At 43.2% G+C, this 25,394-nt stretch overlaps 1 protein-coding gene across 1 annotated transcript in view; it reads left to right on the top strand.

The window, feature by feature from the left end:
* Window positions 1-3,746: 3,746 nt before the first annotated feature.
* Window positions 3,747-25,394, top strand: part of LOC115189757 (alpha-actinin-1) — a gene marked incomplete at its 3' end in the record, with an annotated part of 47,429 nt that continues 25,781 nt past the window's right edge. The window contains exons 1-2 of the mRNA XM_029748280.1: window positions 3,747-3,882; window positions 6,042-6,161. Of these exons, the coding sequence (XP_029604140.1) occupies window positions 3,858-3,882; window positions 6,042-6,161 (145 nt within the window). The remainder of the gene's footprint in view (window positions 3,883-6,041; window positions 6,162-25,394) is intronic.

Raw genomic sequence — 25,394 nt, 5'->3', positions numbered from 1 at the left:
AGATGGGGAGGGAGAGAGAGATGGGGAGGGAGAGAGAGATGGGGAGGGAGAGAGAGAAGGATGGCGAGAGGGAGAAGGGAGAAGAAGGGAGGGAGAGAGAGAGAGAAGGAGGGCGAGAGGGACGAGAGGGAGAAGGAGAAGGAGAGAGAGTGGGAGGGAGGGAGGCAGGGGGAGGGAGAGAGAGAAGGAGGGCGAAGGAAGGAGAAGGAGAGAGAGTGGGAGACAGGGGGAGGGAGAGCCCAGATGTTTCCTATCATCAGGTGGTTATGTTAGTAACATGCCAGCCATGGCTGACAATCCTCTGGATCTGCTGCTGCCACTAGAACACACAGACACTCTGTCCTACTGTGTTCTATTTAAGGGATAACGCCCTCTAAGCCGGTGTTAGGCGGATACGACTGTTGTTAGGAGGATACGACTGTTGTTAGGAGGATACGACTGTTGTTGTTAGGAGGATACGACTGTTGTTGTTAGGAGGATACGACTGTTGTTGTTAGGAGGATACGACTGTTGTTAGGAGGATACGACTGTTGTTAGGAGGATACGACTGTTGTTAGGAGGATACGACTGTTGTTAGGAGGATACGACTGTTGTTAGGAGGATACGACTGTTGTTAGGAGGATACGACTGTTGTTGTTAGGAGGATACGACTGTTGTTGTTAGGAGGATACGACTGTTGTTGTTAGGAGGATACGACTGTTGTTGTTAGGAGGATACGACTGTTGTTGTTAGGAGGATACGACTGTTGTTGTTAGGAGGATACGACTGTTGTTGTTAGGCGGATACGACTGTTGTTGTTAGGCGGATACGACTGTTGTTGTTAGGCGGATACGACTGTTAGGCGGATACGACTGTTGTTAGGAGGATACGACTGTTGTTAGGAGGATACGACTGTTGTTAGGCGGATACGACTGTTGTTAGGCGGATACAACTGTTAGGTGGATACGACTGTTGTTGTTGTTAGGAGGATACGAGTGTTGTTGTTAGGAGGATACGAGTGTTGTTGTTAGGAGGATACGAGTGTTGTTAGGAGGATACGACTGTTGTTGTTAGGAGGATACGACTGTTGTTGTTAGGAGGATACGAGTGTTGTTAGGAGGATACGAGTGTTGTTGTTGTTAGGAGGATACGACTGTTGTTAGGAGGATACGAGTGTTGTTAGGCCCGAGACAAAGTCAATATGTCCTCCAAACAACGGATTCGAGGACATTTTCAGATTTATACAACGGGTTACCAACATATTAAAATAATGATTGACATATTTTCATAAAAAATATTATTTTGATTAATTTATTCATACTATTTCATCCTTCCACAAGATATCGTCCAAATCTAGGATTGCTAGAGACGTGACCCTTGTTTTTTTGTTCTGTTCGTTCTAAATGTTCCATTGGCTGGCAACGTTCACATCCCTTCCTCGCTAGCTAGCCAACTACAGCTAACTTACAGTCACGTCAAAAAGTGCAGCCAGAATAACAAAATGTAACAAAGTAGCTGCATTTGCATTAGTTTAAACTGTTTTCTAGTGACATTTATTTGGATACATCCATAACAATGAGCTAATGAGGTGTGATTTCACCTGGCATAGAAAATGTGCTCTCTCTCATCAGGACACTGTTGTTCAGAGGAGCTAGTCAACAACACAGCTAAACACAATCACTTCAAACTGAAGCTGGAGACACTGCAAACTAGCTGCACTTCATTTTACATTTTTTTTAAATTAATTTTGTTTTGTATATATCCATAAAAATGATGCCAGCTGATTCCTGATTTTGACTGGCTGAGAAACGCTGCCTGTCTTGTCTCGCCCAGACTCCCGCCACGTTCATTACAATGGGACAGCTGGAGATGAATTTCACTATGGAAACAATATTGAAAATGTCAGAGAGACAGACAGGAAGGTTTATACAAATCTCCGCTGTTGAAAACAAAATGTTAGTCTAAAAGACGTGAGATAATATCTAGATGCTTTTTATAGTGGATATCAAGTTTATAACTTCCCTGGCAGGGCTGATGAGACAGTGGACTGCACAATCAGAGGGAACAGAGTAAATATTTTTAACTTCATAGATTTAGCCGGTGGTAATTTGTGGAATAGACACCGGCTGGAATGCGGTTTTAACTAATCAGCGTTCAGGATTACACCCACTTGTTGTATAATCTGTTTGATTATCCTCTACTGTATTAAATTCTATTGTTCTCTATTGTGTTCTATTGTTCTCTACTGTGTTCTATTCTAGTGTTCTCTACTGTGTTCTATTCTAGTGTTCTCTACTGTGTTCTATTGTTCTCTACTGTGTTCTATTCTAGTGTTCTCTACTGTGTTCTATTCTAGTGTTCTCTACTGTGTTCTAGTGTTCTCTACTGTGTTCTATTCTAGTGTTCTCTACTGTGTTCTATTCTAGTGTTCTCTACTGTGTTCTATTGTTCTCTACTGTGTTCTATTCTAGTGTTCTCTACTGTATTATATTCTAGTGTTCTCTACTGTGTTCTAGTGTTCTCTACTGTGTTCTATTCTATTGTTCTCTACTGTATTATATTATATTGTTCTCTACTGTGTTCTATTGTTCTCTACTGTGTTCTATTCTATTGTTCTCTACTGTATTATATTCTATTGTTCTCTACTGTGTTATATTCTATTGTTCTCTACTGTGTTCTATTGTTCTCTACTGTGTTCTATTCTATTGTTCTTTACTGTATTATATTCTATTGTTCTCTACTGTGTTCTATTGTTCTCTACTATGTTCTATTCTATTGTTCTCTACTGTGTTCTAGTGTTCTCTACTGTGTTCTATTCTATTGTTCTCTACTGTGTTCTATTGTTCTCTACTGTGTTCTATTCTAGTGTTCTCTACTGTGTTCTATTCTAGTGTTCTCTACTGTGTTCTATTGTTCTCTACTGTGTTCTATTCTAGTGTTCTCTACTGTGTTCTATTCTAGTGTTCTCTACTGTGTTCTATTCTAGTGTTCTCTACTGTGTTCTATTCTAGTGTTCTCTACTGTGTTCTATTCTAGTGTTCTCTACTGTGTTCTATTCTAGTGTTCTCTACTGTGTTCTATTGTTCTCTACTGTGTTCTATTGTTCTCTACTGTGTTCTATTCTAGTGTTCTCTACTGTGTTCTATTCTAGTGTTTTCTACTGTGTTCTATTCTAGTGTTCTCTACTGTGTTCTATTGTTCTCTACTGTGTTCTATTCTATTGTTCTCTACTGTGTTCTATTCTAGTGTTCTCTACTGTGTTCTATTCTATTGTTCTCTACTGTGTTCTATTCTAGTGTTCTCTACTGTGTTCTGTTGTTCTCTACCGTGTTCTATCTGTTGTTCTCTACCGTGTTATATTATATTGTTCTCTACTGTGTTCTATTGTTCTCTACTGTGTTCTATTCTAGTGTTCTCTACTGTGTTCTATTGTTCTCTACTGTGTTCTATTCTAGTGTTTTCTACTGTGTTCTATTCTAGTGTTCTCTACTGTGTTCTATTGTTCTCTACTGTGTTCTATTCTATTGTTCTCTACTGTGTTCTATTCTAGTGTTCTCTACTGTGTTCTATTCTATTGTTCTCTACCGTGTTATATTATATTGTTATTTAATGTTATATTCTATTGTTCACTACTGTGTTCTATTGTTCTCTACCGTGTTCTATTCCATAGTCTCATCTTCACTATGCCTGCACCATAGTAACAAACACCATAGTAACTTCGCCATCCATGGTAACTACCATCCTGCTCCTTTCTTACTAACTGATGTGGTGTCCTCTCTCTTCACCAGACGTTCACGGCCTGGTGTAACTCCCACCTGAGGAAAGCAGGAACGCAGATCGAGAACATCGAGGAGGACTTCAGAGACGGACTGAAACTCATGCTGCTGTTGGAGGTCATATCAGGTGAGGAGGAAAGGCCTGGTGCCCACGTGTCTGTAATGGTGCCCACGTGTCTGTAATGGTGCCCACGTGTGTCTGTAATGGTGCCCACATGTGTCTGTAATGGTGCCCACATGTGTCTGTAATGGTGCCCACATGTACAGTGCCATGAAAAAGTATTTGCCCTTTTTCTAATTGTATCTACCTTTGGCATATTTTTTTTATCCTGAATGTTATCAGATCTTCAACCAAAACCTGATATTAGGTAAAGGGAACCTGATATTAGGTGAAAGGGAACCTGATATTAGGTAAAGGGAACCTGATATTAGGTGAAAGGGAACCTGATATTAGGTGAAAGGGAACCTGATATTAGGTAAAAGGGAACCTGATATTAGGTGAAAGGGAACCTGATATTAGGTAAAAGGGAACCTGATATTAGGTAAAAGGGAACCTGATATTAGGTAAAAGGGAACCTGATATGAGGCAAAGGGAACCTGATATGAGGCAAAGGGAACCTGATATGAGGCAAAGGGAACCTGATATTAGATCCAAGGAACCTGATATTGGGTAAAGGGAACCTGATATTAGGTAAAGGGAACCTGATATTAGATCCAAGGAACCTGATATTAGGTAATATTAGGTAAAGGGAACCTGATATTAGGTAAATGGGAACCTGATATTAGGTAAAGGGAACCTGATATGAGGTAAATGGGAACCTGATATTAGGTAAAAGGAACCTGATATTAGGTAAAGGGAACCTGATATTAGGTAAAGGGAACCTGATATTAGGTGAAAGGAACCTGATATTAGGTAAAGGGAACCTGATATTAGGTAAAGGGAACCTGATATTAGATCAGAGGAACCTGATATTAGATAAAGGGAACCTGATATTAGGTAAAGGGAACCTGATATTAGGTAAAGGGAACCTGATATTAGATAAAGGGAACCTGATATTAGGTAAAGGGAACCTGATATTAGGTAAAAGGGAACCTGATATTAGGTAAAAGGAACCTGATATTAGGTAAAGGGAACCTGAAAAAAGTGAAAAAAGTAATTTTCCCCCTTTACACTCTAACTGGTTGTACCATCTTTAGCTGCAATGACTACAACCAAACACTTCCTGTAGTTGTTGATTAGTCTCTCACAGTGCTGAGGAGACATTTTGGCCCACTCTTACATGCAGAACTGCTGTATCTCAGCAACGTTTTGTGGGTTTTCCACATGCCAAAACTCTGGTCTTTATCATCCTATAGCTCGTTCTCCATTTTCCTTTTAAATCTTTTAAATGGTGAGCCAACATGTTTTACCGCCAAAACTCATTTTCTCATGGCTTTCTCTTGTCCCTCTGCAGCATGTAGTGAGTAATATGTTTGGACATATAGAGTCATAATATATATCGAATCATGAGGTCCCTGGCTATTCAATACATATCATGAGGTCCCTGGCTATTCAATATATATCGTATCATGAGGTCCCTGGCTATTCAATACATATCATATCATGAGGTCCCTGGCTATTCAATACATATCATGAGGTCCCTGGCTATTCAATACATATGGTATCATGAGGTCCCTGGTTATTCAATACATATCATATCATGAGGTCCCTGGCTATTCAATACATATGGTATCATGAGGTCCCTGGTTATTCAATACATATCATGAGGTCCCTGGCTATTCAATACATATCGTATCATGAGGTCCCTGGCTATTCAATACATATGGTATCATGAGGTCCCTGGTTATTCAATACATATCATGAGGTCCCTGGCTATTCAATACATATCGTATCATGAGGTCCCTGGCTATTCAATACGTATCATGAGGTCCCTGGCTATTCAATACATATCATGAGGTCCCTGGCTATTCAATACATATCATATCATGAGGTCCCTGGCTATTCAATACATATCATATCATGAGGTCCCTGGCTATTCAATACATATCGTATCGTGAGGTCCCTGACTATTCAATACATATCATGAGGTCCCTGGCTATTCAATACATATCATGAGGTCCCTGGCTATTCAATACATATCATGAGGTCCCTGGCTATTCAATACATATCATGAGGTCCCTGGCTATTCAATACATATCGTATAATGAGGTCTCTGGCTATTCCCAGCCCTAGTATCTGTAGTTTCCTGTTCCTCTAACACCTGACTGTTTGTGTTTCCTGTCCAGGAGAGCGCTTGGCCAAACCAGAGAGAGGGAAGATGAGAGTCCACAAGATCTCCAACGTCAACAAAGCTCTCCACTACATAACCAGTAAAGGAGTCAAGCTGGTGTCCATTGGAGCTGAGGGTGGGTTCAACAATACCCTGGTCACTATTGACACTGACTGGACTGTAGTACACTAGGCTGTAGTACTATGTAGTACACTAGGCTGTAGTACTATGTAGTACACTAGGCTGTAGTACTATGTAGTACACTAGGCTGTAGTACACTAGGCTGTAGTACACTAGACTGTAGTACTATGTAGTACACTAGGCTGTAGTACTATGTAGTACACTAGACTGTAGTACACTAGGCTGTAGTACACTAGGCTGTAGTACTATGTAGCACACTAGGCTGTAGTACTATGTAGTACACTAGGCTGTAGTACTATGTAATACACTAGACTGTAGTACACTAGGCTGTAGTACACTAGGCTGTAGTACACTAGACTGTAGTACTATGTAGTACACTAGACTGTAGTACACTAGACTGTAGTACACTAGACTGTAGTACACTAGGCTGTAGTACTATGTAGCACACTAGGCTGTAGTACTATGTAGTACACTAGACTGTAGTACTATGTAATACACTAGACTGTAGTACTATGTAGTACACTAGGCTGTAGTACTATGTAGTACACTAGGCTGTAGTACTATGTAGTACACTAGGCTGTAGTACTATGTAATACACTAGACTGTAGTACACTAGGCTGTAGTACTATGTAGTACACTAGGCTGTAGTACTATGTAATACACTAGACTGTAGTACTATGTAATACACTAGGCTGTAGTACTATGTAGTACACTAGACTGTAGTACACTAGGCTGTAGTACACTAGGCTGTAGTACTATGTAGTACACTAGACTGTAGTACTATGTAGTACACTAGGCTGTAGTACTATGTAGTACACTAGGCTGTAGTACTATGTAGTACACTAGGCTGTAGTACTATGTAATACACTAGACTGTAGTACTATGTAATACACTAGGCTGTAGTACTATGTAGTACACTAGACTGTAGTACACTAGGCTGTAGTACACTAGGCTGTAGTACTATGTAGTACACTAGACTGTAGTACTATGTAGTACACTAGGCTGTAGTACTATGTAGTACACTAGGCTGTAGTACTATGTAATACACTAGACTGTAGTACTATGTAATACACTAGACTGTAGTACTATGTAGTACACTAGGCTGTAGTACTATGTAGTACACTAGACTGTAGTACACTAGGCTGTAGTACACTAGGCTGTAGTACTATGTAGTACACTAGACTGTAGTACACTAGGCTGTAGTACTATGTAGTACACTAGGCTGTAGTACACTAGGCTGTAGTACACTAGGCTGTAGTACTATGTAGTGCACTAGACTGTAGTACTATGTAGTACACTAGGCTGTAGTACTATGTAGTACACTAGGCTGTAGTACTATGTAGTACACTAGGCTGTAGTACTATGTAGTACACTAGGCTGTAGTACTATGTTGTACACTAGACTGTAGTACTATGTAGTACACTAGGCTGTAGTACTATGTAGTACACTAGGCTGTAGTACTATGTAGTACACTAGGCTGTAGTACTATGTAGTACACTAGGCTGTAGTACTATGTAGTACACTAGGCTGTAGTACTATGTAGTACACTAGGCTGTAGTACTATGTAGTACACTAGGCTGTAGTACTATGTAGTACACTAGACTGTAGTACTATGTAGTACACTAGACTGTAGTACTATGTAGTACACTAGACTGTAGTACTATGTAGTACACTAGGCTGTAGTACACTAGACTGTAGTACTATGTAGTACACTAGACTGTAGTACTATGTAGTACACTAGACTGTAGTACTATGTAGTACACTAGACTGTAGTACTATGTAGTACACTAGACTGTAGTACTATGTAGTACACTAGACTGTAGTACTATGTAGTACACTAGGCTGTAGTACACTAGGCTGTAGTACTATGTAGTACACTAGGCTGTAGTACTATGTAGTACACTAGGCTGTAGTACACTAGGCTGTAGTACACTAGGCTGTAGTACTATGTAGTACACTAGACTGTAGTACTATGTAGTACACTAAGCTGTAGTACACTAGGCTGTAGTACTATGTAGTACACTAGACTGTAGTACTATGTAGTACACTAGACTGTAGTACTATGTAGTACACTAGACTGTAGTACTATGTAGTACACTAGGCTGTAGTACTATGTAGTACACTAGACTGTAGTACTATGTAGTACACTAGGCTGTAGTACTATGTAGTACACTAGGCTGTAGTACACTAGGCTGTAGTACACTAGGCTGTAGTACACTAGGCTGTAGTACTATGTAGTACACTAGGCTGTAGTACACTAGGCTGTAGTACACTAGGCTGTAGTACTATGTAGTACACTAGGCTGTAGTACACTAGGCTGTAGTACACTAGACTGTAGTACTATGTAGTACACTAGACTGTAGTACTATGTAGTACACTAGACTGTAGTACTATGTAGTACACTAGACTGTAGTACTATGTAGTACACTAGACTGTAGTACTATGTAGTACACTAGACTGTAGTACTATTTAGTACACTAGACTGTAGTACTATTTAGTACACTAGACTGTAGTACTATTTAGTACACTAGACCGTAGTACTATGTAGTACACTAGACTGTAGTACTATGTAGTACACTAGGCTGTAGTACACTAGGCTGTAGTACACTAGGCTGTAGTACACTAGACTGTAGTACTATGTAGTACACTAGACTGTAGTACACTAGGCTGTAGTACACTAGACTGTAGTACTATGTAGTACACTAGACTGTAGTACTATGTAGTACACTAGGCTGTAGTACACTAGGCTGTAGTACTATGTAGTACACTAGACTGTAGTACTATGTAGTACACTAGACTGTAGTACACTAGACTGTAGTACACTAGACTGTAGTACACTAGGCTGTAGTACACTAGACTGTAGTACTATGTAGTACACTAGGCTGTAGTACACTAGACTGTAGTACTATGTAGTACACTAGGCTGTAGCACTATGTAGTACACTAGACTGTAGTACTATGTAGTACACTAGACTGTAGTACTATGTAGTACACTAGGCTGTAGTACACTAGGCTGTAGTACTATGTAGTACACTAGACTGTAGTACTATGTAGTACACTAGACTGTAGTACACTAGACTGTAGTACACTAGACTGTAGTACACTAGGCTGTAGTACACTAGGCTGTAGTACTATGTAGTACACTAGGCTGTAGTACACTAGACTGTAGTACTATGTAGTACACTAGGCTGTAGTACACTAGGCTGTAGTACTATCATTTTACATTTCCATTTATGTCGTTTAGCAGACGCTCTTATCCAGAGCGACTTACAAATTGGTGCATTCACCTTATGATATCCTATGAAGTACACTAGGCTGTAGTACACTAGGCTGTAGTACACTAGGCTGTAGTAATATGTAGTACACTAGGCTGTAGTACTATGTAGTACACTAGGCTGTAGTACACTAGGCTGTAGTACACTAGGCTGTAGTACTATGTAGTACACTAGGCGTAGTACACTAGACTGTAGTACTATGTAGTACACTAGACTGTAGTACTATGTAGTACACTAGACTGTAGTACTATGTAGTACACTAGACTGTAGTACTATGTAGTACACTAGGCTGTAGTACTATGTAGTACACTAGGCTGTAGTACACTAGACTGTAGTACTATGTAGTACACTAGGCTGTAGTACACTAGACTGTAGTACTATGTAGTACACTAGACTGTAGTACTATGTAGTACACTAGACTGTAGTACTATGTAGTACACTAGGCTGTAGTACACTAGGCTGTAGTACACTAGACTGTAGTACTATGTAGTACACTAGACTGTAGTACTATGTAGTACACTAGGCTGTAGTACTATGTAGTACACTAGGCTGTAGTACACTAGACTGTAGTACTATGTAGTACACTAGGCTGTAGTACACTAGGCTGTAGTACACTAGGCTGTAGTACTATGTAGTACACTAGACTGTAGTACACTAGGCTGTAGTACACTAGACTGTAGTACTATGTAGTACACTAGACTGTAGTACTATTTAGTACACTAGGCTGTAGTACTATGTAGTACACTAGGCTGTAGTACACTAGACTGTAGTACTATGTAGTACACTAGGCTGTAGTACACTAGACTGTAGTACTATGTAGTACACTAGACTGTAGTACACTAGGCTGTAGTACACTAGACTGTAGTACTATGTAGTACACTAGACTGTAGTACTATGTAGTACACTAGACTGTAGTACTATGTAGTACACTAGGCTGTAGTACTATGTAGTACACTAGGCTGTAGTACTATGTAGTACACTAGGCTGTAGTACTATGTAGTACACTAGGCTGTAGTACACTAGGCTGTAGTACACTAGGCTGTAGTACTATGTAGTACACTAGACTGTAGTACTATGTAGTACACTAGACTGTAGTACTATGTAGTACACTAGGCTGTAGTACTATGTAGTACACTAGGCTGTAGTACTATGTAGTACACTAGGCTGTAGTACTATGTAGTACACTAGGCTGTAGTACACTAGGCTGTAGTACTATGTAGTACACTAGGCTGTAGTACTATGTAGTACACTAGGCTGTAGTACACTAGGCTGTAGTACAATAGGCTGTAGTACTATCATTTTACATTTCCATTTATGTCATTTAGCAGACGCTCTTATCCAGAGCGACTTACAAATTGGTGCATTCACCTTATGATATCCTATGAAGTACACTAGGCTGTAGTACACTAGGCTGTAGTACACTAGGCTGTAGTACACTAGGCTGTAGTACACTAGGCTGTAGTACACTAGGCTGAAGTACACTAGGCTGAAGTACACTAGGCTGTAGTACACTAGGCTGTAGTACACTAGGCTGTAGTACACTAGGCTGTAGTTCAGCGGTGAGTCTGTACAAAAGGTGGACCCATTCCTTACGGGTCCTGGTCAACAGTAGTGCCATTCCTTACGGGTCCTGGTCAAAAGTAGTGTTATTTGGGACATATCCATGGCACCCTATTCCCTACATACTGCTGTACTCTTTTTTTCTCACTTCTCACATATATTTTGGGCTTTATTCGATAGGACAAAAGGAGAAAGGAACGATACACTGAGTGTACAAAACATTAGGAACATCCCCTTTTACCCTCAGAACAGCCTCAATTCGTCAGGGCATGAACTCTACAACACAGGAGGTTGGTGGCACCTTAATTGGGGAGGACGGGCTCGTGGTAATGGCTGGACCTGAGTGAGTGGAATGGTATGAAATACATCAAACTTGGTTTAATTCCATTAGCTCTGTTCCAGACATTATTATGAGCCGTTCTCCCCTGAGCAGGTGTCCAAAGTGTTCCACAGGGGCGCTGGTCCATGTTGACTTCAATGCTTCCCACAGTTGTGTCAAATTGGCTGGATGTCCTTTGGGTGGGTGGACCATTCTTGATACACACAGGAAACTGTTGAGTGTGGAAAACCCAGCAGCGTTGCAGTTCTTGACACAAACCGGTGCGCCTGGCATCCACTACCAAACCCCGTTCAAAGGCACTTAAATATTGTCTTGTCCATTCACCCTCTGAATGGCACACATACACAATCCATGTCTCAATTGTCTCAAGGCTTAAAAGTCCTTCTTTAACCCGTCTCCTTAAGTACTACTTAAGTAATTTTTGGGGGTTATCTGTACTTTACTATTTATATTTTTGACAACTTTTACTTCACTACATTGGGTACTTTTCCCACCATCTACACTGATTTGAAGTGGATTTAACAAGTGACATCAGGAAGGGGATCATAGCTTTCACCTGGATTCACCTGGTCAGTCATGGAACGGGAACGAGCTTTCACCTGGTCAGCCATGGAACGAGCTTTCACCTGGTCAGTCATGGAAAGAGCTTTCACCTGGTCAGTCATGCAACGAGCTTTCACCTGGTCAGTCATGGAACGAGCTTTCACCTGGTCAGTCATGGAACGAGCTTTCACCTGGTCAGTCATGGAACGAGCTTTCACCTGGTCAGCCATGGAACGAGCTTTCACCTGGTCAGCCATGGAACGAGCTTTCACCTGGTCAGCCATGGAACGAGCTTTCACCTGGTCAGTCATGGAACGAGCTTTCACCTGGTCAGCCATGGAAAGAGCTTTCACCTGGTCAGTCATGGAACGAGCTTTCACCTGGTCAGTCATGGAACGAGCTTTCACCTGGTCAGTCATGGAACGAGCTTTCACCTGGTCAGCCATGGAACGAGCTTTCACCTGGTCAGCCATGGAACGGGAACGAGCTTTCACCTGGTCAGTCATGCAACGGGAACGAGCTTTCACCTGGTCAGCCATGGAACGAGCTTTCACCTGGTCAGTCATGGAACGAGCTTTCACCTGGTCAGCCATGGAAAGAGCTTTCACCTGGTCAGCCATGGAACGAGCTTTCACCTGGTCAGCCATGGAACGGGAACGAGCTTTCACCTGGTCAGTCATGCAACGGGAACGAGCTTTCACCTGGTCAGCCATGGAACGAGCTTTCACCTGGTCAGTCATGGAACGAGCTTTCACCTGGTCAGCCATGGAAAGAGCTTTCACCTGGTCAGTCATGGAACGAGCTTTCACCTGGTCAGCCATGGAAAGAGCTTTCACCTGGTCAGTCATGGAACGAGCTTTCACCTGGTCAGTCATGGAACGAGCTTTCACCTGGTCAGTCATGGAACGGGAACGAGCTTTCACCTGGTCAGTCATGGAACGAGCTTTCACCTGGTCAGTCATGGAACGAGCAGGTGTTTATGCTGCAGTGGAATATGTGATCTGGAAGCATCGGTTTAGACCACTAGACCACCCTAGGCCACGACATAACAGGGCCCTGGTCTAAAGTAGTGAACGACATAACAGAATCCCATGGGCCCTGGTCTAAAGTAGTGCACTAGATAGGGAATAGGAATAGGGTGCCATTTGGGACCTAACCATATTCTTATTAGCTGAATAAACACCCAAAACAACCTCTGTTCTCTGACACTGTCTGCAACATAACTCTCTGGCATTTCCTGTAATTGGAAGCTGGTGTGTGCGTGTGTGTGTGTGTGTGTGCGTGTGCGTGCGCGTGCGTGTGTGTGTGTGTGTGCGCGCGTGTGCGTGCGTGCGTGCGCATATGCTTGTGTTTTGTCTGTGGTGGTCACACATGACCGCATCCCTCACAAGCATTGTTGGGCCTCCTCCTCCTCCTCCCCTCCTCCCTCCCCCTCAGAACAGAAGCTGAGTTAAAGAGGTATGTGTATTAACCACAGTTGTAGTTTAACTAACTTAACACAGCGGTAAATGTAAACGCTGGCAGTAGCGCTATAGGTTCGGGGGGGGGGGGGCAGAAATATTGTTGCTATTTTCACAACCGTAATTATGGGCGCAGTTCCTGGCAGTGGTAGTGTGAAAGGGGCGGGGTTTTTGATGAATTTCAGGGGCTTGGCCCGTCACTGAGAAATCAGAACGTGCTCCATGGCTAAACATGTGGTTTCTTCAAGTGGTGTATTTTATGGTCATCAATTCCAATTTGAATGTTAGTCCGTTATAGCCTAGTTCGTTAAATAGCCTGGACCCATATTTGCTAAATATTTTGAGTCCACGTTGTTCTATTTGCCTTGCTTTCAGTATAGAAATACATTGTTAAACATCGTCTATAGCATTCTCACTGATATAGGGGCTAGGTCTACTGTAAATTACAGTCTGGACATGGGCATGCCAAACATAGTCAATAAGCAAGATAAAATTCACTAGGCTATGGATAAGGCCTTTTAAAGACGGTGTATAATTAAGCAATAAGGCCTGAGGGGGTGTGGTATATGGCCAATATACCACGGCTAAGGGCTGTTATTATTATGCACTGGTTACCAATGTAATTAGTAGTAAAACTAAATGTTTTATATATCAGACCGTATATAGCGTGCCCATGCTATACGGTCTGATATACCACGGCTTTCAGCCAATCAACAGTCAGGGCTCGAATCACCCAGTTTATAAATTGTAATCAAATTCTACTAAAAAGGAAACAGCATGTTGTTTTAATGTGTCTAAATACAGTTCCAGGTACCATCATTGGTCCCTGAGGGTGTACAGTATAATACAGGCAAGGAAACACACTATGAAGGGTTTAACTCACACCCACACTGTTCCCAGGAGCTGGATAAAGGTCCATTATAAAGAGAGAGAGGAGGGATGTTAATGTTATACTGTTCCCAGGAGCTGGATAAAGGTCCATTATAAAGAGAGAGAGGAGGGATGTTAATGTTATACTGTTCCCAGGAGCTGGATAAAGGTCCATTATAAAGAGAGAGAGGAGGGATGTTAATGTTATACTGTTCCCAGGAGCTGGATAAAGGTCCATTATAAAGAGAGAGAGGAGGGATGTTATACTGTTCCCAGGAGCTGGATAAAGGTTCATTATAAAGAGAGAGAGGAGGGATGTTAATGTTATACTGTTCCCAGGAGCTGGATAAAGGTCCATTATAAAGAGAGAGAGGAGGGATGTTATACTGTTCCCAGGAGCTGGATAAAGGTCCATTATAAAGAGAGAGAGGAGTGATGTTAATGTTATACTGTTCCCAGGAGCTGGATAAAGGTCCATTATATAGAGAGAGAGGAGGGATGTTATACTGTTCCCAGGAGCTGGATAAAGGTCCATTATAAAGAGAGAGAGGAGGGATGTTATACTGTTCCCAGGAGCTGGATAAAGGTCCATTATAAAGAGAGAGAGGAGGGATGTTATACTGTTCCCAGGAGCTGGATAAAGGTCCATTATAAAGAGAGAGGAGGGATGTTAATGTTATACTGTTCCCAGGAGCTGGATAAAGGTCCATTATAAAGAGAGAGAGGAGGGATGTTAATGTTATACTGTTCCCAGGAGCTGGATAAAGGTCCATTATAAAGAGAGAGAGGAGGGATGTTATACTGTTCCCAGGAGCTGGATAAAGGTCCATTATAAAGAGAGAGAGGAGGGATGTTATACTGTTCCCAGGAGCTGGATAAAGGTTCATTATAAAGAGAGAGAGGAGGGATGTTATACTGTTCCCAGGAGCTGGATAAAGGTCCATTATAAAGAGAGAGAGGAGGGATGTTATACTGTTCCCAGGAGCTGGATAAAGGTCCATTATAAAGAGAGAGAGGAGGGATGTTATACTGTTCCCAGGAGCTGGATAAAGGTCCATTATAAAGAGAGAGAGGAGGGATGTTAATGTTATACTGTTCCCAGGAGCTGGATAAAGGTTCATTATAAAGAGAGAGAGGAGGGATGTTAATGTTATACTGTTCCCAGGAGCTGGATAAAGGTCCATTATAAAGAGAGAGGAGGGATGTTATACTGTTCCCAGGAGCTGGATAAAGGTCCATTATAAAGAGAGAGAGGAGGGATGTTAATGTTATACTGTTCCCAGGAGCTGGATAAAGGTCCATTATAAAGAGAGAGAGGAGGGATGTTATACTGTTCCCAGGAGCTGGATAAAGGTCCATTATAAAGAGAGAGAGGAGGGATGTTAATGTTATACTGTTCCCAGGAGCTGGATAAAGGTCCATTATAAAGAGAGAGAGGAGGGATGTTAATGTTATACTGTTCCCAGGAGCTGGATAAAGGTCCATTATAAAGAGAGAGAGGAGGGATGTTAATGTTATACTGTTCCCAGGAGCTGGATAAAGGTCCATTATAAAGAGAGAGAGGAGGGATGTTATACTGTTCCCAGGAGCTGGATAAAGGTCCATTATAAAGAGAGAGAGGAGGGATGTTAATGTTATACTGTTCCCAGGAGCTGGATAAAGGTCCATTATAAAGATAGAGAGGAGGGATGTTAATGTTATACTGTTCCCAGGAGCTGGATAAAGGTTCATTATATAGAGAGAGAGGAGGGATGTTAATGTTATACTGTTCCCAGGAGCTGGATAAAGGTCCATTATAAAGAGAGAGAGGAGGGATGTTAATGTTATACTGTTCCCAGGAGCTGGATAAAGGTCCATTATATAGAGAGAGAGGAGGGATGTTATACTGTTCCCAGGAGCTGGATAAAGGTCCATTATAAAGAGAGAGAGGAGGGATGTTAATGTTATACTGTTCCCAGGAGCTGGATAAAGGTCCATTATAAAGAGAGAGAGGAGGGATGTTAATGTTATACTGTTCCCAGGAGCTGGATAAAGGTCCATTATAAAGAGAGAGAGGAGGGATGTTATACTGTTCCCAGGAGCTGGATAAAGGTCCATTATAAAGAGAGAGAGGAGGGATGTTAATGTTATACTGTTCCCAGGAGCTGGATAAAGGTCCATTATAAAGAGAGAGAGGAGGGATGTTAATGTTATACTGTTCCCAGGAGCTGGATAAAGGTCCATTATAAAGAGAGAGAGGAGGGATGTTATACTGTTCCCAGGAGCTGGATAAAGGTCCATTATAAAGAGAGAGAGGAGGGATGTTATACTGTTCCCAGGAGCTGGATAAAGGTCCATTATAAAGAGAGAGAGGAGGGATGTTAATGTTATACTGTTCCCAGGAGCTGGATAAAGGTCCATTATAAAGATAGAGAGGAGGGATGTTAATGTTATACTGTTCCCAGGAGCTGGATAAAGGTTCATTATATAGAGAGAGAGGAGGGATGTTAATGTTATACTGTTCCCAGGAGCTGGATAAAGGTCCATTATAAAGAGAGAGAGGAGGGATGTTAATGTTATACTGTTCCCAGGAGCTGGATAAAGGTCTATTATATAGAGAGAGAGGAGGGATGTTATACTGTTCCCAGGAGCTGGATAAAGGTCCATTATAAAGAGAGAGAGGAGGGATGTTAATGTTATACTGTTCCCAGGAGCTGGATAAAGGTCCATTATAAAGAGAGAGAGGAGGGATGTTAATGTTATACTGTTCCCAGGAGCTGGATAAAGGTCCATTATAAAGAGAGAGAGGAGGGATGTTATACTGTTCCCAGGAGCTGGATAAAGGTCCATTATAAAGAGAGAGAGGAGGGATGTTAATGTTATACTGTTCCCAGGAGCTGGATAAAGGTCCATTATAAAGAGAGAGAGGAGGGATGTTAATGTTATACTGTTCCCAGGAGCTGGATAAAGGTCCATTATAAAGAGAGAGAGGAGGGATGTTATACTGTTCCCAGGAGCTGGATAAAGGTCCATTATAAAGAGAGAGAGGAGGGATGTTATACTGTTCCCAGGAGCTGGATAAAGGTCCATTATAAAGAGAGAGAGGAGGGATGTTAATGTTATACTGTTCCCAGGAGCTGGATAAAGGTCCATTATAAAGAGAGAGAGGAGGGATGTTAATGTTATACTGTTCCCAGGAGCTGGATAAAGGTCCATTATAAAGATAGAGAGGAGGGATGTTAATGTTATACTGTTCCCAGGAGCTGGATAAAGGTTCATTATATAGAGAGAGAGGAGGGATGTTAATGTTATACTGTTCCCAGGAGCTGGATAAAGGTCCATTATAAAGAGAGAGAGGAGGGATGTTAATGTTATACTGTTCCCAGGAGCTGGATAAAGGTCCATTATAAAGAGAGAGAGGAGGGATGTTATACTGTTCCCAGGAGCTGGATAAAGGTTCATTATAAAGAGAGAGAGGAGGGATGTTATACTGTTCCCAGGAGCTGGATAAAGGTCCATTATAAAGAGAGAGAGGAGGGATGTTAATGTTATACTGTTCCCAGGAGCTGGATAAAGGTCCATTATAAAGAGAGAGAGGAGGGATGTTAATGTTATACTGTTCCCAGGAGCTGGATAAAGGTCCATTATAAAGAGAGAGAGGAGGGATGTTAATGTTATACTGTTCCCAGGAGCTGGATAAAGGTCCATTATAAAGAGAGAGAGGAGGGATGTTATACTGTTCCCAGGAGCTGGATAAAGGTCCATTATAAAGAGAGAGAGGAGGGATGTTATACTGTTCCCAGGAGCTGGATAAAGGTCCATTATAAAGAGAGAGAGGAGGGATGTTAATGTTATACTGTTCCCAGGAGCTGGATAAAGGTCCATTATAAAGATAGAGAGGAGGGATGTTAATGTTATACTGTTCCCAGGAGCTGGATAAAGGTTCATTATATAGAGAGAGAGGAGGGATGTTAATGTTATACTGTTCCCAGGAGCTGGATAAAGGTCCATTATAAAGAGAGAGAGGAGGGATGTTAATGTTATACTGTTCCCAGGAGCTGGATAAAGGTCCATTATAAAGAGAGAGAGGAGGGATGTTATACTGTTCCCAGGAGCTGGATAAAGGTTCATTATAAAGAGAGAGAGGAGGGATGTTAATGTTATACTGTTCCCAGGAGCTGGATAAAGGTCCATTATAAAGAGAGAGAGGAGGGATGTTATACTGTTCCCAGGAGCTGGATAAAGGTCCATTATAAAGAGAGAGAGGAGGGATGTTAATGTTATACTGTTCCCAGGAGCTGGATAAAGGTCCATTATAAAGAGAGAGAGGAGGGATGTTATACTGTTCCCAGGAGCTGGATAAAGGTCCATTATAAAGAGAGAGAGGAGGGATGTTATACTGTTCCCAGGAGCTGGATAAAGGTTCATTATAAAGAGAGAGAGGAGGGATGTTATACTGTTCCCAGGAGCTGGATAAAGGTTCATTATAAAGAGAGAGAGGAGGGATGTTAATGTTATACTTACAGATCATATTCATCAAGCGGTAAATAAGGGTGTATACTTTGAAGAATGTAAAATATCAAATATAATATATTATGATTGGTTTAACACTTTTTTGTTGTTGGTTACTACATGATTCCATATGTGTTATTTCATAGTTTTGATGTCTTCACTATTATGCTACAATGTAGAAAATAGTAAAAAAAAAATAAAAAAAAGTAGGTGTGTCCAAACTATTGACTGGTACTGTATGTAAATAAGGTATTTCTGTTTTTTATTATTAATACATTTTGCAAAAATGTCTAAAAACCTGTTTTCGCTTCGTCATTATGGGGTAGTGTGTGTAGATTAATGAGGGAAAAAAAACAATATCTATTTTAGAATAAGGCTGTAACGTAACAAAATGTGGGAAAAAGTCAAGGGGTCTGAATACTTTTAGAATGCCCTGTATATGGATATAAACAAGGAGGTCTGTTTGACTGTTTCTCTAATCGAGCCCAGGGTAGGCGGCTTTCTAAGCAATGTCTTTCTCATTGGATTGTGGAGGCTATCCAAAGTGATTTACAGTAGTGAGTGCATACATTTTCACACTTTCCCCCCCCCCGTTCGATCTCCCTGATGTATGACAGGATAGTGTGTGTGCTCACTCCCCTAGCGATGTGGCAGCGTGTTGGCCGTTGTTCAGTTTGGTGATATGTGTTGCAGTGAGTTGGGGTTCCCAACATGCCTTTCAGGTTTTATTGCTTGGACGTAACTGCTTCTAGTGTGGCTCAGCATGCTAGCGATTGTATGGCTAGGTGTCAGACAGCATGCTAGTGTTATTATGGCTAGGTGTTAGACAACATGCTAGCGTTCGTATGGCTAGATGTCAGACAGCATGCTAGTGTTATTATGGCTAGGTGTTAGACAACATGCTAGCGTTCGTATGGCTAGATGTCAGACAGCATGCTAGTGTTATTATGGCTAGGTGTTAGACAACATGCTAGCGTTCGTATGGCTAGATGTCAGACAGCATGCTAGTGTTATTATGGCTAGGTGTCAGACAGCATGCTAGCGTTATTATGGCTAGGTGTCAGACAGCATGCTAGTGTTATTATGGCTAGGTGTCAGACAGCATGCTAGCGTTATTATGGCTAGGTGTCAGACAGCATGCTAGCGTTCGTATGGCTAGGTGTCAGACAGCATGCTAGCGTTCGTATGGCTAGGTGTCAGACAGCATGCTAGCGTTCGTATGGCTAGATGTCAGACAGCATGCTAGCGTTCGTATGGCTAGGTGTCAGACAGCATGCTAGTGTTATTATGGCTAGATGTCAGACAGCATGCTAGCGTTCGTATGGCTAGGTGTCAGACAGCATGCTAGCGTTCGTATGGCTAGGTGTTAGACAACATGCTAGCGTTCGTATGGCTAGGTGTTAGACAGCATGCTAGCGTTGGTATAGCTAGTTGTTAGACAACATGCTAGTGTTCGTATGGCTAGGTGTTAGACAACATGCTAGCGTTCGTATGACTAGGTGTTAGATAACATGCTAGCGTTATTATGGCTAGGTGTCAGACAACATGCTAGCGTTCGTATGGCTAGGTGTCAGACAGCATGCTAGCGTTCGTATGGCTAGGTGTTAGACAACATGCTAGCGTTTGTATGGCTAGGTGTTAGACAACATGCTAGCGTTCGTATGGCTAGGTGTTAGATAACATGCTAGCGTTATTATGGCTAGGTGTCAGACAACATGCTAGCGTTCGTATGGCTAGGTGTCAGACAGCATGCCAGCGTTCGTATGGCTAGTTGTTAGACAACATGCTAGCGTTCGTATGGCTAGGTGTTAGACAACATGCTAGCGTTCGTATGGCTAGGTGTTAGACAACATGCTAGTTTTCGTATGGCTAGGTGTTAGACAACATGCTAGCGTTCGTATGGCTAGGTGTTAGACAGCATGCTAGCGTTCGTATGGCTAGGTGTTAGACAGCATGCTAGCGTTCGTATGGCTAGGTGTTAGACAGCATGCTAGCGTTCGTATGGCTAGATGTCAGACAACATGCTAGCGTTCGTATGGCTAGGTGTTAGACAGCATGCTAGTGTTATTATGGCTAGGTGTCAGACAGCATGCTAGTGTTCGTATGGCTAGGTGTTAGACAGCATGCTAGCGTTCGTATGGCTAGGTGTCAGACAGCATGCAGGTTGTGCATTTTATCAGTTACCACAGTTCCCCTGTTGATTAGAGCCTTGGGCCGCCATGCTGTGATTCGTCGATGAGGCGGCACGCGAATGAACATTATCAAGTCACTTGGGCCGCCGTGGTCGACGTCAGGCAGCGTTTTGTCCAGGTTACCATCGTTCCCTGTGGGTTTGAGCCGTGCCTCGTTGACTCTGGTTAATGAACCTGCTATGCAGCGTGTGTGTGTGTGCTTTACCAAGTCACGACAGATATTCTGCGGTTTTGGACTTGCAGTTCCTTGTATGAGTTTCAGGCTGCAGTGGCAGCTTGTCCAGTGTACATTGCCAAGTTGCAGCATGTTCTGATTCCCTACATGAGGCTGTGATAGTTCAGGCTTCTCGGCGGGTTAAGTATTAGAGGAAAAGGTGGCTTCTGTAACCCCTTGGAGCCAGTGGAACCTGTGTTCCCAGCTAGTTTGGTATACCTGGTGACCGACTGAAAGGGAATGTACAGTTAAATCAAATCAAATTGTATTTGTCACATGCGCCGAATACAACAGGTGTAGACCTTACAGTGAAATGCTTACTTACAAACCCTTAAACCAACAATGTAGTTTTAAGAAAATATCTAAAACAAAAAAAGGAAGAGATTAAAATAACAAATAATTAAAGAGCAGCAGTAAAATAACAATAGCGAGACTATATACAGGGTGTTACGGTACAGAGTCAATGTGGAGGCTATATACAGGGTGTTACGGTACAGAGTCAATGTGGAGGCTATATACAGGGTATTACGGTACAGAGTCAATGTGGAGGCTATATACAGGGTATTACGGTACAGAGTCAATGTGGAGGCTATATACAGGGGGGTACCGGTACAGAGTCAATGTGGAGGCTATATACAGGGGGTACCAGTACAGAGTCAATGTGGAGGCTATATACAGGGGGTACCGGTACAGAGTCAATGTGGAGGCTATATACAGGGGGTACCGGTACAGAGTCAATGTGGAGGCTATATACAGGGTGTACCGGTACAGAGTCAATGTGGAGGCTATATACAGGGTGTACCGGTACAGAGTCAATGTGGAGGCTATATACAGGGGGTACCGGTACAGAGTCAATGTGGAGGCTATATACAGGGTGTACCGGTACAGAGTCAATGTGGAGGCTATATACAGAGGGTACCGGTACAGAGTCAATGTGGAGGCTATATACAGGGGGGTACCGGTACAGAGTCAATGTGGAGGCTATATATAGGTGGTACTGGTACAGAGTCAATGTGGAGGCTATATACAGGGGGTACCGGTACAGAGTCAATGTGGAGGCTATATATAGGTGGTACTGGTACAGAGTCAATGTGGAGGCTATATACAGGGGGTACCGGTACAGAGTCAATGTGGAGGCTATATACAGGGGGGTACCGGTACAGAGTCAATGTGGAGACTATATATACAGGGGATACCGGTACAGAGTCAATGTGGAGGCTATATACAGGGGGTACCGGTACAGAGTCAATGTGGAGGCTATATACAGGGGGTACCGGTACAGAGTCAATGTGCGGGGGCACCGGTGTCGAGGTAATTGAGGTAATATGTGCATGTATGTAGAGTTATTAAAGTCACTCTTATTTTATTATTATATATATATATATTATTATTTTTATATATTATTATTATTTTTGTTAATTATGAATATAACTACTGTTCCCTGAAGGAGGGAACGAGGTATAACATATTATGGCCCCGTGCCGTCAGGGGGTTTGGACTCTCTTAAGAGCGGTGCTGAACTGAGGAAATGAATGTGGGCTTCCAAGGGCGGCCTCTGCATTCATTGGCCCTTTGGGTGTGTTTTTAGTTTCCTTCAGATGAATATACTTTGGGCTCCAGAGTGGCGCAGCGGTCTTAGGTACTGCATCTCTCCAGACACCCCGGTTCGAATCCAGGGTGTATCACAACCGGCCGTGATTGGGAGTCCCAAAGGGCGGGGCTCAATTTGGCTCAGCGTCGTCCGGGTTTTGCCGGTGTAGGCCGTCACTGTAAATAAGAATTTGTTCTTAACTGACATGCCTAGTTAAATAAAAGTTAAATGTATATATTTGATTGGTCATTGACTCCTCATAGTGTTATATCCTTCCCTCCTTCAGGGAACATTAGTTATATTCATAACTGTAAATTTCTCTCTCTCTCTCTCGCTCCCCGTGTCTGCGCCTCTTTCCTCTCCTTCTTCCTGTATCCCATTAAGCCTTATAAGGAGCTCTCTCTTCCTCTCCTCCTTCTTCCTGTATCCCATTAAGCCTTATAAGGAGCTCTCTCTTCCTCTCCTCCTTCTTCCTGTATCCCATTAAGCCTTATAAGGAGCTCTCTCTTCCTCTCCTCCTTCTTCCTGTATCCCATTAAGCCTTATAAGGAGCTCTCTCTTCCTCTCCTCCTTCTTCCTGTATCCCATTAAGCCTTATAAGGAGCTCTGTATGTGCTGGTGTATATTGTATCCTCTCTCACTTTCTTCACCTTTCATTCTCTCTGTGACAGTGCCTCTCTCTCTACTCTTCCCCTTTCGCTCTCTCTCTGTCTCGCTCTCTCTCTGTCTCGCTCTCTCTCTGTCTCGCTCTCTCTCTGTCTCGCTCTCTCTCTGTCTCGCTCTCTCTCTGTCTCGCTCTCTCTCTGTCTCGCTCTCTCTCTGTCTCGCTCTCTCTCTGTCTCGCTCTCTCTCTGTCTCGCTCTCTCTCTCTGTCTCGCTCTCTCTCTCTGTCTCGCTCTCTCTCTCTGTCTCGCTCTCTCTCTCTGTCTCGCTCTCTCTCTCTGTCTCGCTCTCTCTCTCTGTCTCGCTCTCTCTCTCTGTCTCGCTCTCTCTCTCGCTCTCGCTCTCGCTCTCTGTCTCGCTCTCGCTCTCGCTCTCTGTCTCGCTCTCGCTCTCGCTCTCTGTCTCGCTCTCTGTCTCGCTCTCTGTCTCGCTCTCTGTCTCGCTCTCTGTCTCGCTCTCTGTCTCGCTCTCTGTCTCGCTCTCTGTCTCGCTCTCTGTCTCGCTCTCTGTCTCGCTCTCTGTCTCGCTCTCTGTCTCGCTCTCTGTCTCGCTCTCTGTCTCGCTCTCTGTCTCGCTCTCTGTCTCGCTCTCTGTCTCGCTCTGTCTCTCTCTGTCTGTCTCTGTCTGTCTCTCTCGCTCTCTCTCTCGCTCTCTCTCTCGCTCTCTCTCTCGCTCTCTCTCTCTCTCTGCCTCTCTGTCTCTCTCTCTCTGTCTCTGTCTGTCTCTGTCTCTCTCTGGCTGTCTCTGTCTCTGTCTCTCCCCCCCCCCCCGGGGTTAATCCACACCGAGGCCAGAATAAAAGGACCTAAACCAGACTTGCATTCCAGACAGATTAGCCGATTGGAATCCCTTCTTGGATGTGCTTCCCTGCTGCCCAGGGACTTGTGGGCGGGAGTTCAGTAGGCGGGAGAAGTGGACCCAGTTATCTCAGCTAGAAGTGGGTGGGGGCTGGTGACAGGACAGGGGGTGGGGGTTAGGGGTTAGTGACAGGACAGGGGGTGGGGGTTAGTGACAGGACAGGGGGTGGGGGTTAGTGACAGGACAGGGGGTGGGGGTTAGGGGTTAGTGACAGGACAGGGGGTGGGGGTTAGTGACAGGACAGGGGGTGGGGGTTAGGGGTTAGTGACAGGACAGGGGGTGGGGGTTAGTGACAGGACAGGGGGTGGGGGTTAGTGACAGGAGAGGGGGTGGGGGTTAGGGGTTAGTGACAGGACAGGGGGTGGGGGTTAGTGACAGGACAGGGGGTGGGGGTTAGTGACAGGACAGGGGGTGGGGGTTAGTGACAGGACAGGGGGTGGGGGTTAGTGACAGGACAGGGGGTGGGGGTTAGTGACAGGACAGGGGGTGGGGGTTAGTGACAGGACAGAGGGTGGGGGTTAGGGGTTAGTGACAGGACAGGGGGTGGGGGTTAGGGGTTAGTGACAGGACAGGGGGTAGATTCTGATCACGTTCTGCGCATGTTATTCTACGCACATATTCGTTTTTCTAACGTAGCTGCTCCTCACACTTCCTGTCCCTTCATGTTTAACTCTTAACTCACCCTCTTCTGACCCACGATGATGTAGCATAACGTCTCTGTGTCTTATTTCTGAACAGCTGAAATAAAACACCCTGCTAGTGATTCTAATAAGGAACATTCTGGATGTAGCCTGTTATTTGTGAAGGTTACAACCTGTCTGTCTGCGCCAACGGATATTGCAGTTGCACAAGCAGCCCCTACACTTTTGGAGATAAAACTGTCAGTGTTTTGTGTGATGTAGGTTCATCTTTATAAAACGAACACCACTTTACTGCGTTGTCTGCTTCCTGCGCAGCCTAGCCAGTATTTGCAATGTTCAGTCGCTAATTAGACTGCATGTCTGTGTCTTGCTGTGTTCCATGTTCTGGGAAGCTGAGCGTGTATCCGAAGCAGTGAAAAGGTCTGACAATGGTTTGTTTTGCATCGCCCGTTGCCATAGTTATGCAGTGGTGTAAAGTACTTATTAAGTAAAAATACTTTAGTGTTTTGGGGGGTATCTGTATTTTACTAT

Source organism: Salmo trutta, unplaced genomic scaffold (assembly GCF_901001165.1).
Source record: "Salmo trutta unplaced genomic scaffold, fSalTru1.1, whole genome shotgun sequence".
In the NCBI taxonomy this organism is placed as follows: Eukaryota; Metazoa; Chordata; class Actinopteri; order Salmoniformes; family Salmonidae; genus Salmo; species Salmo trutta.
Note: the sequence above shows the minus strand (reverse complement) of the source record. Positions and strands in the feature narration are given on the sequence as shown.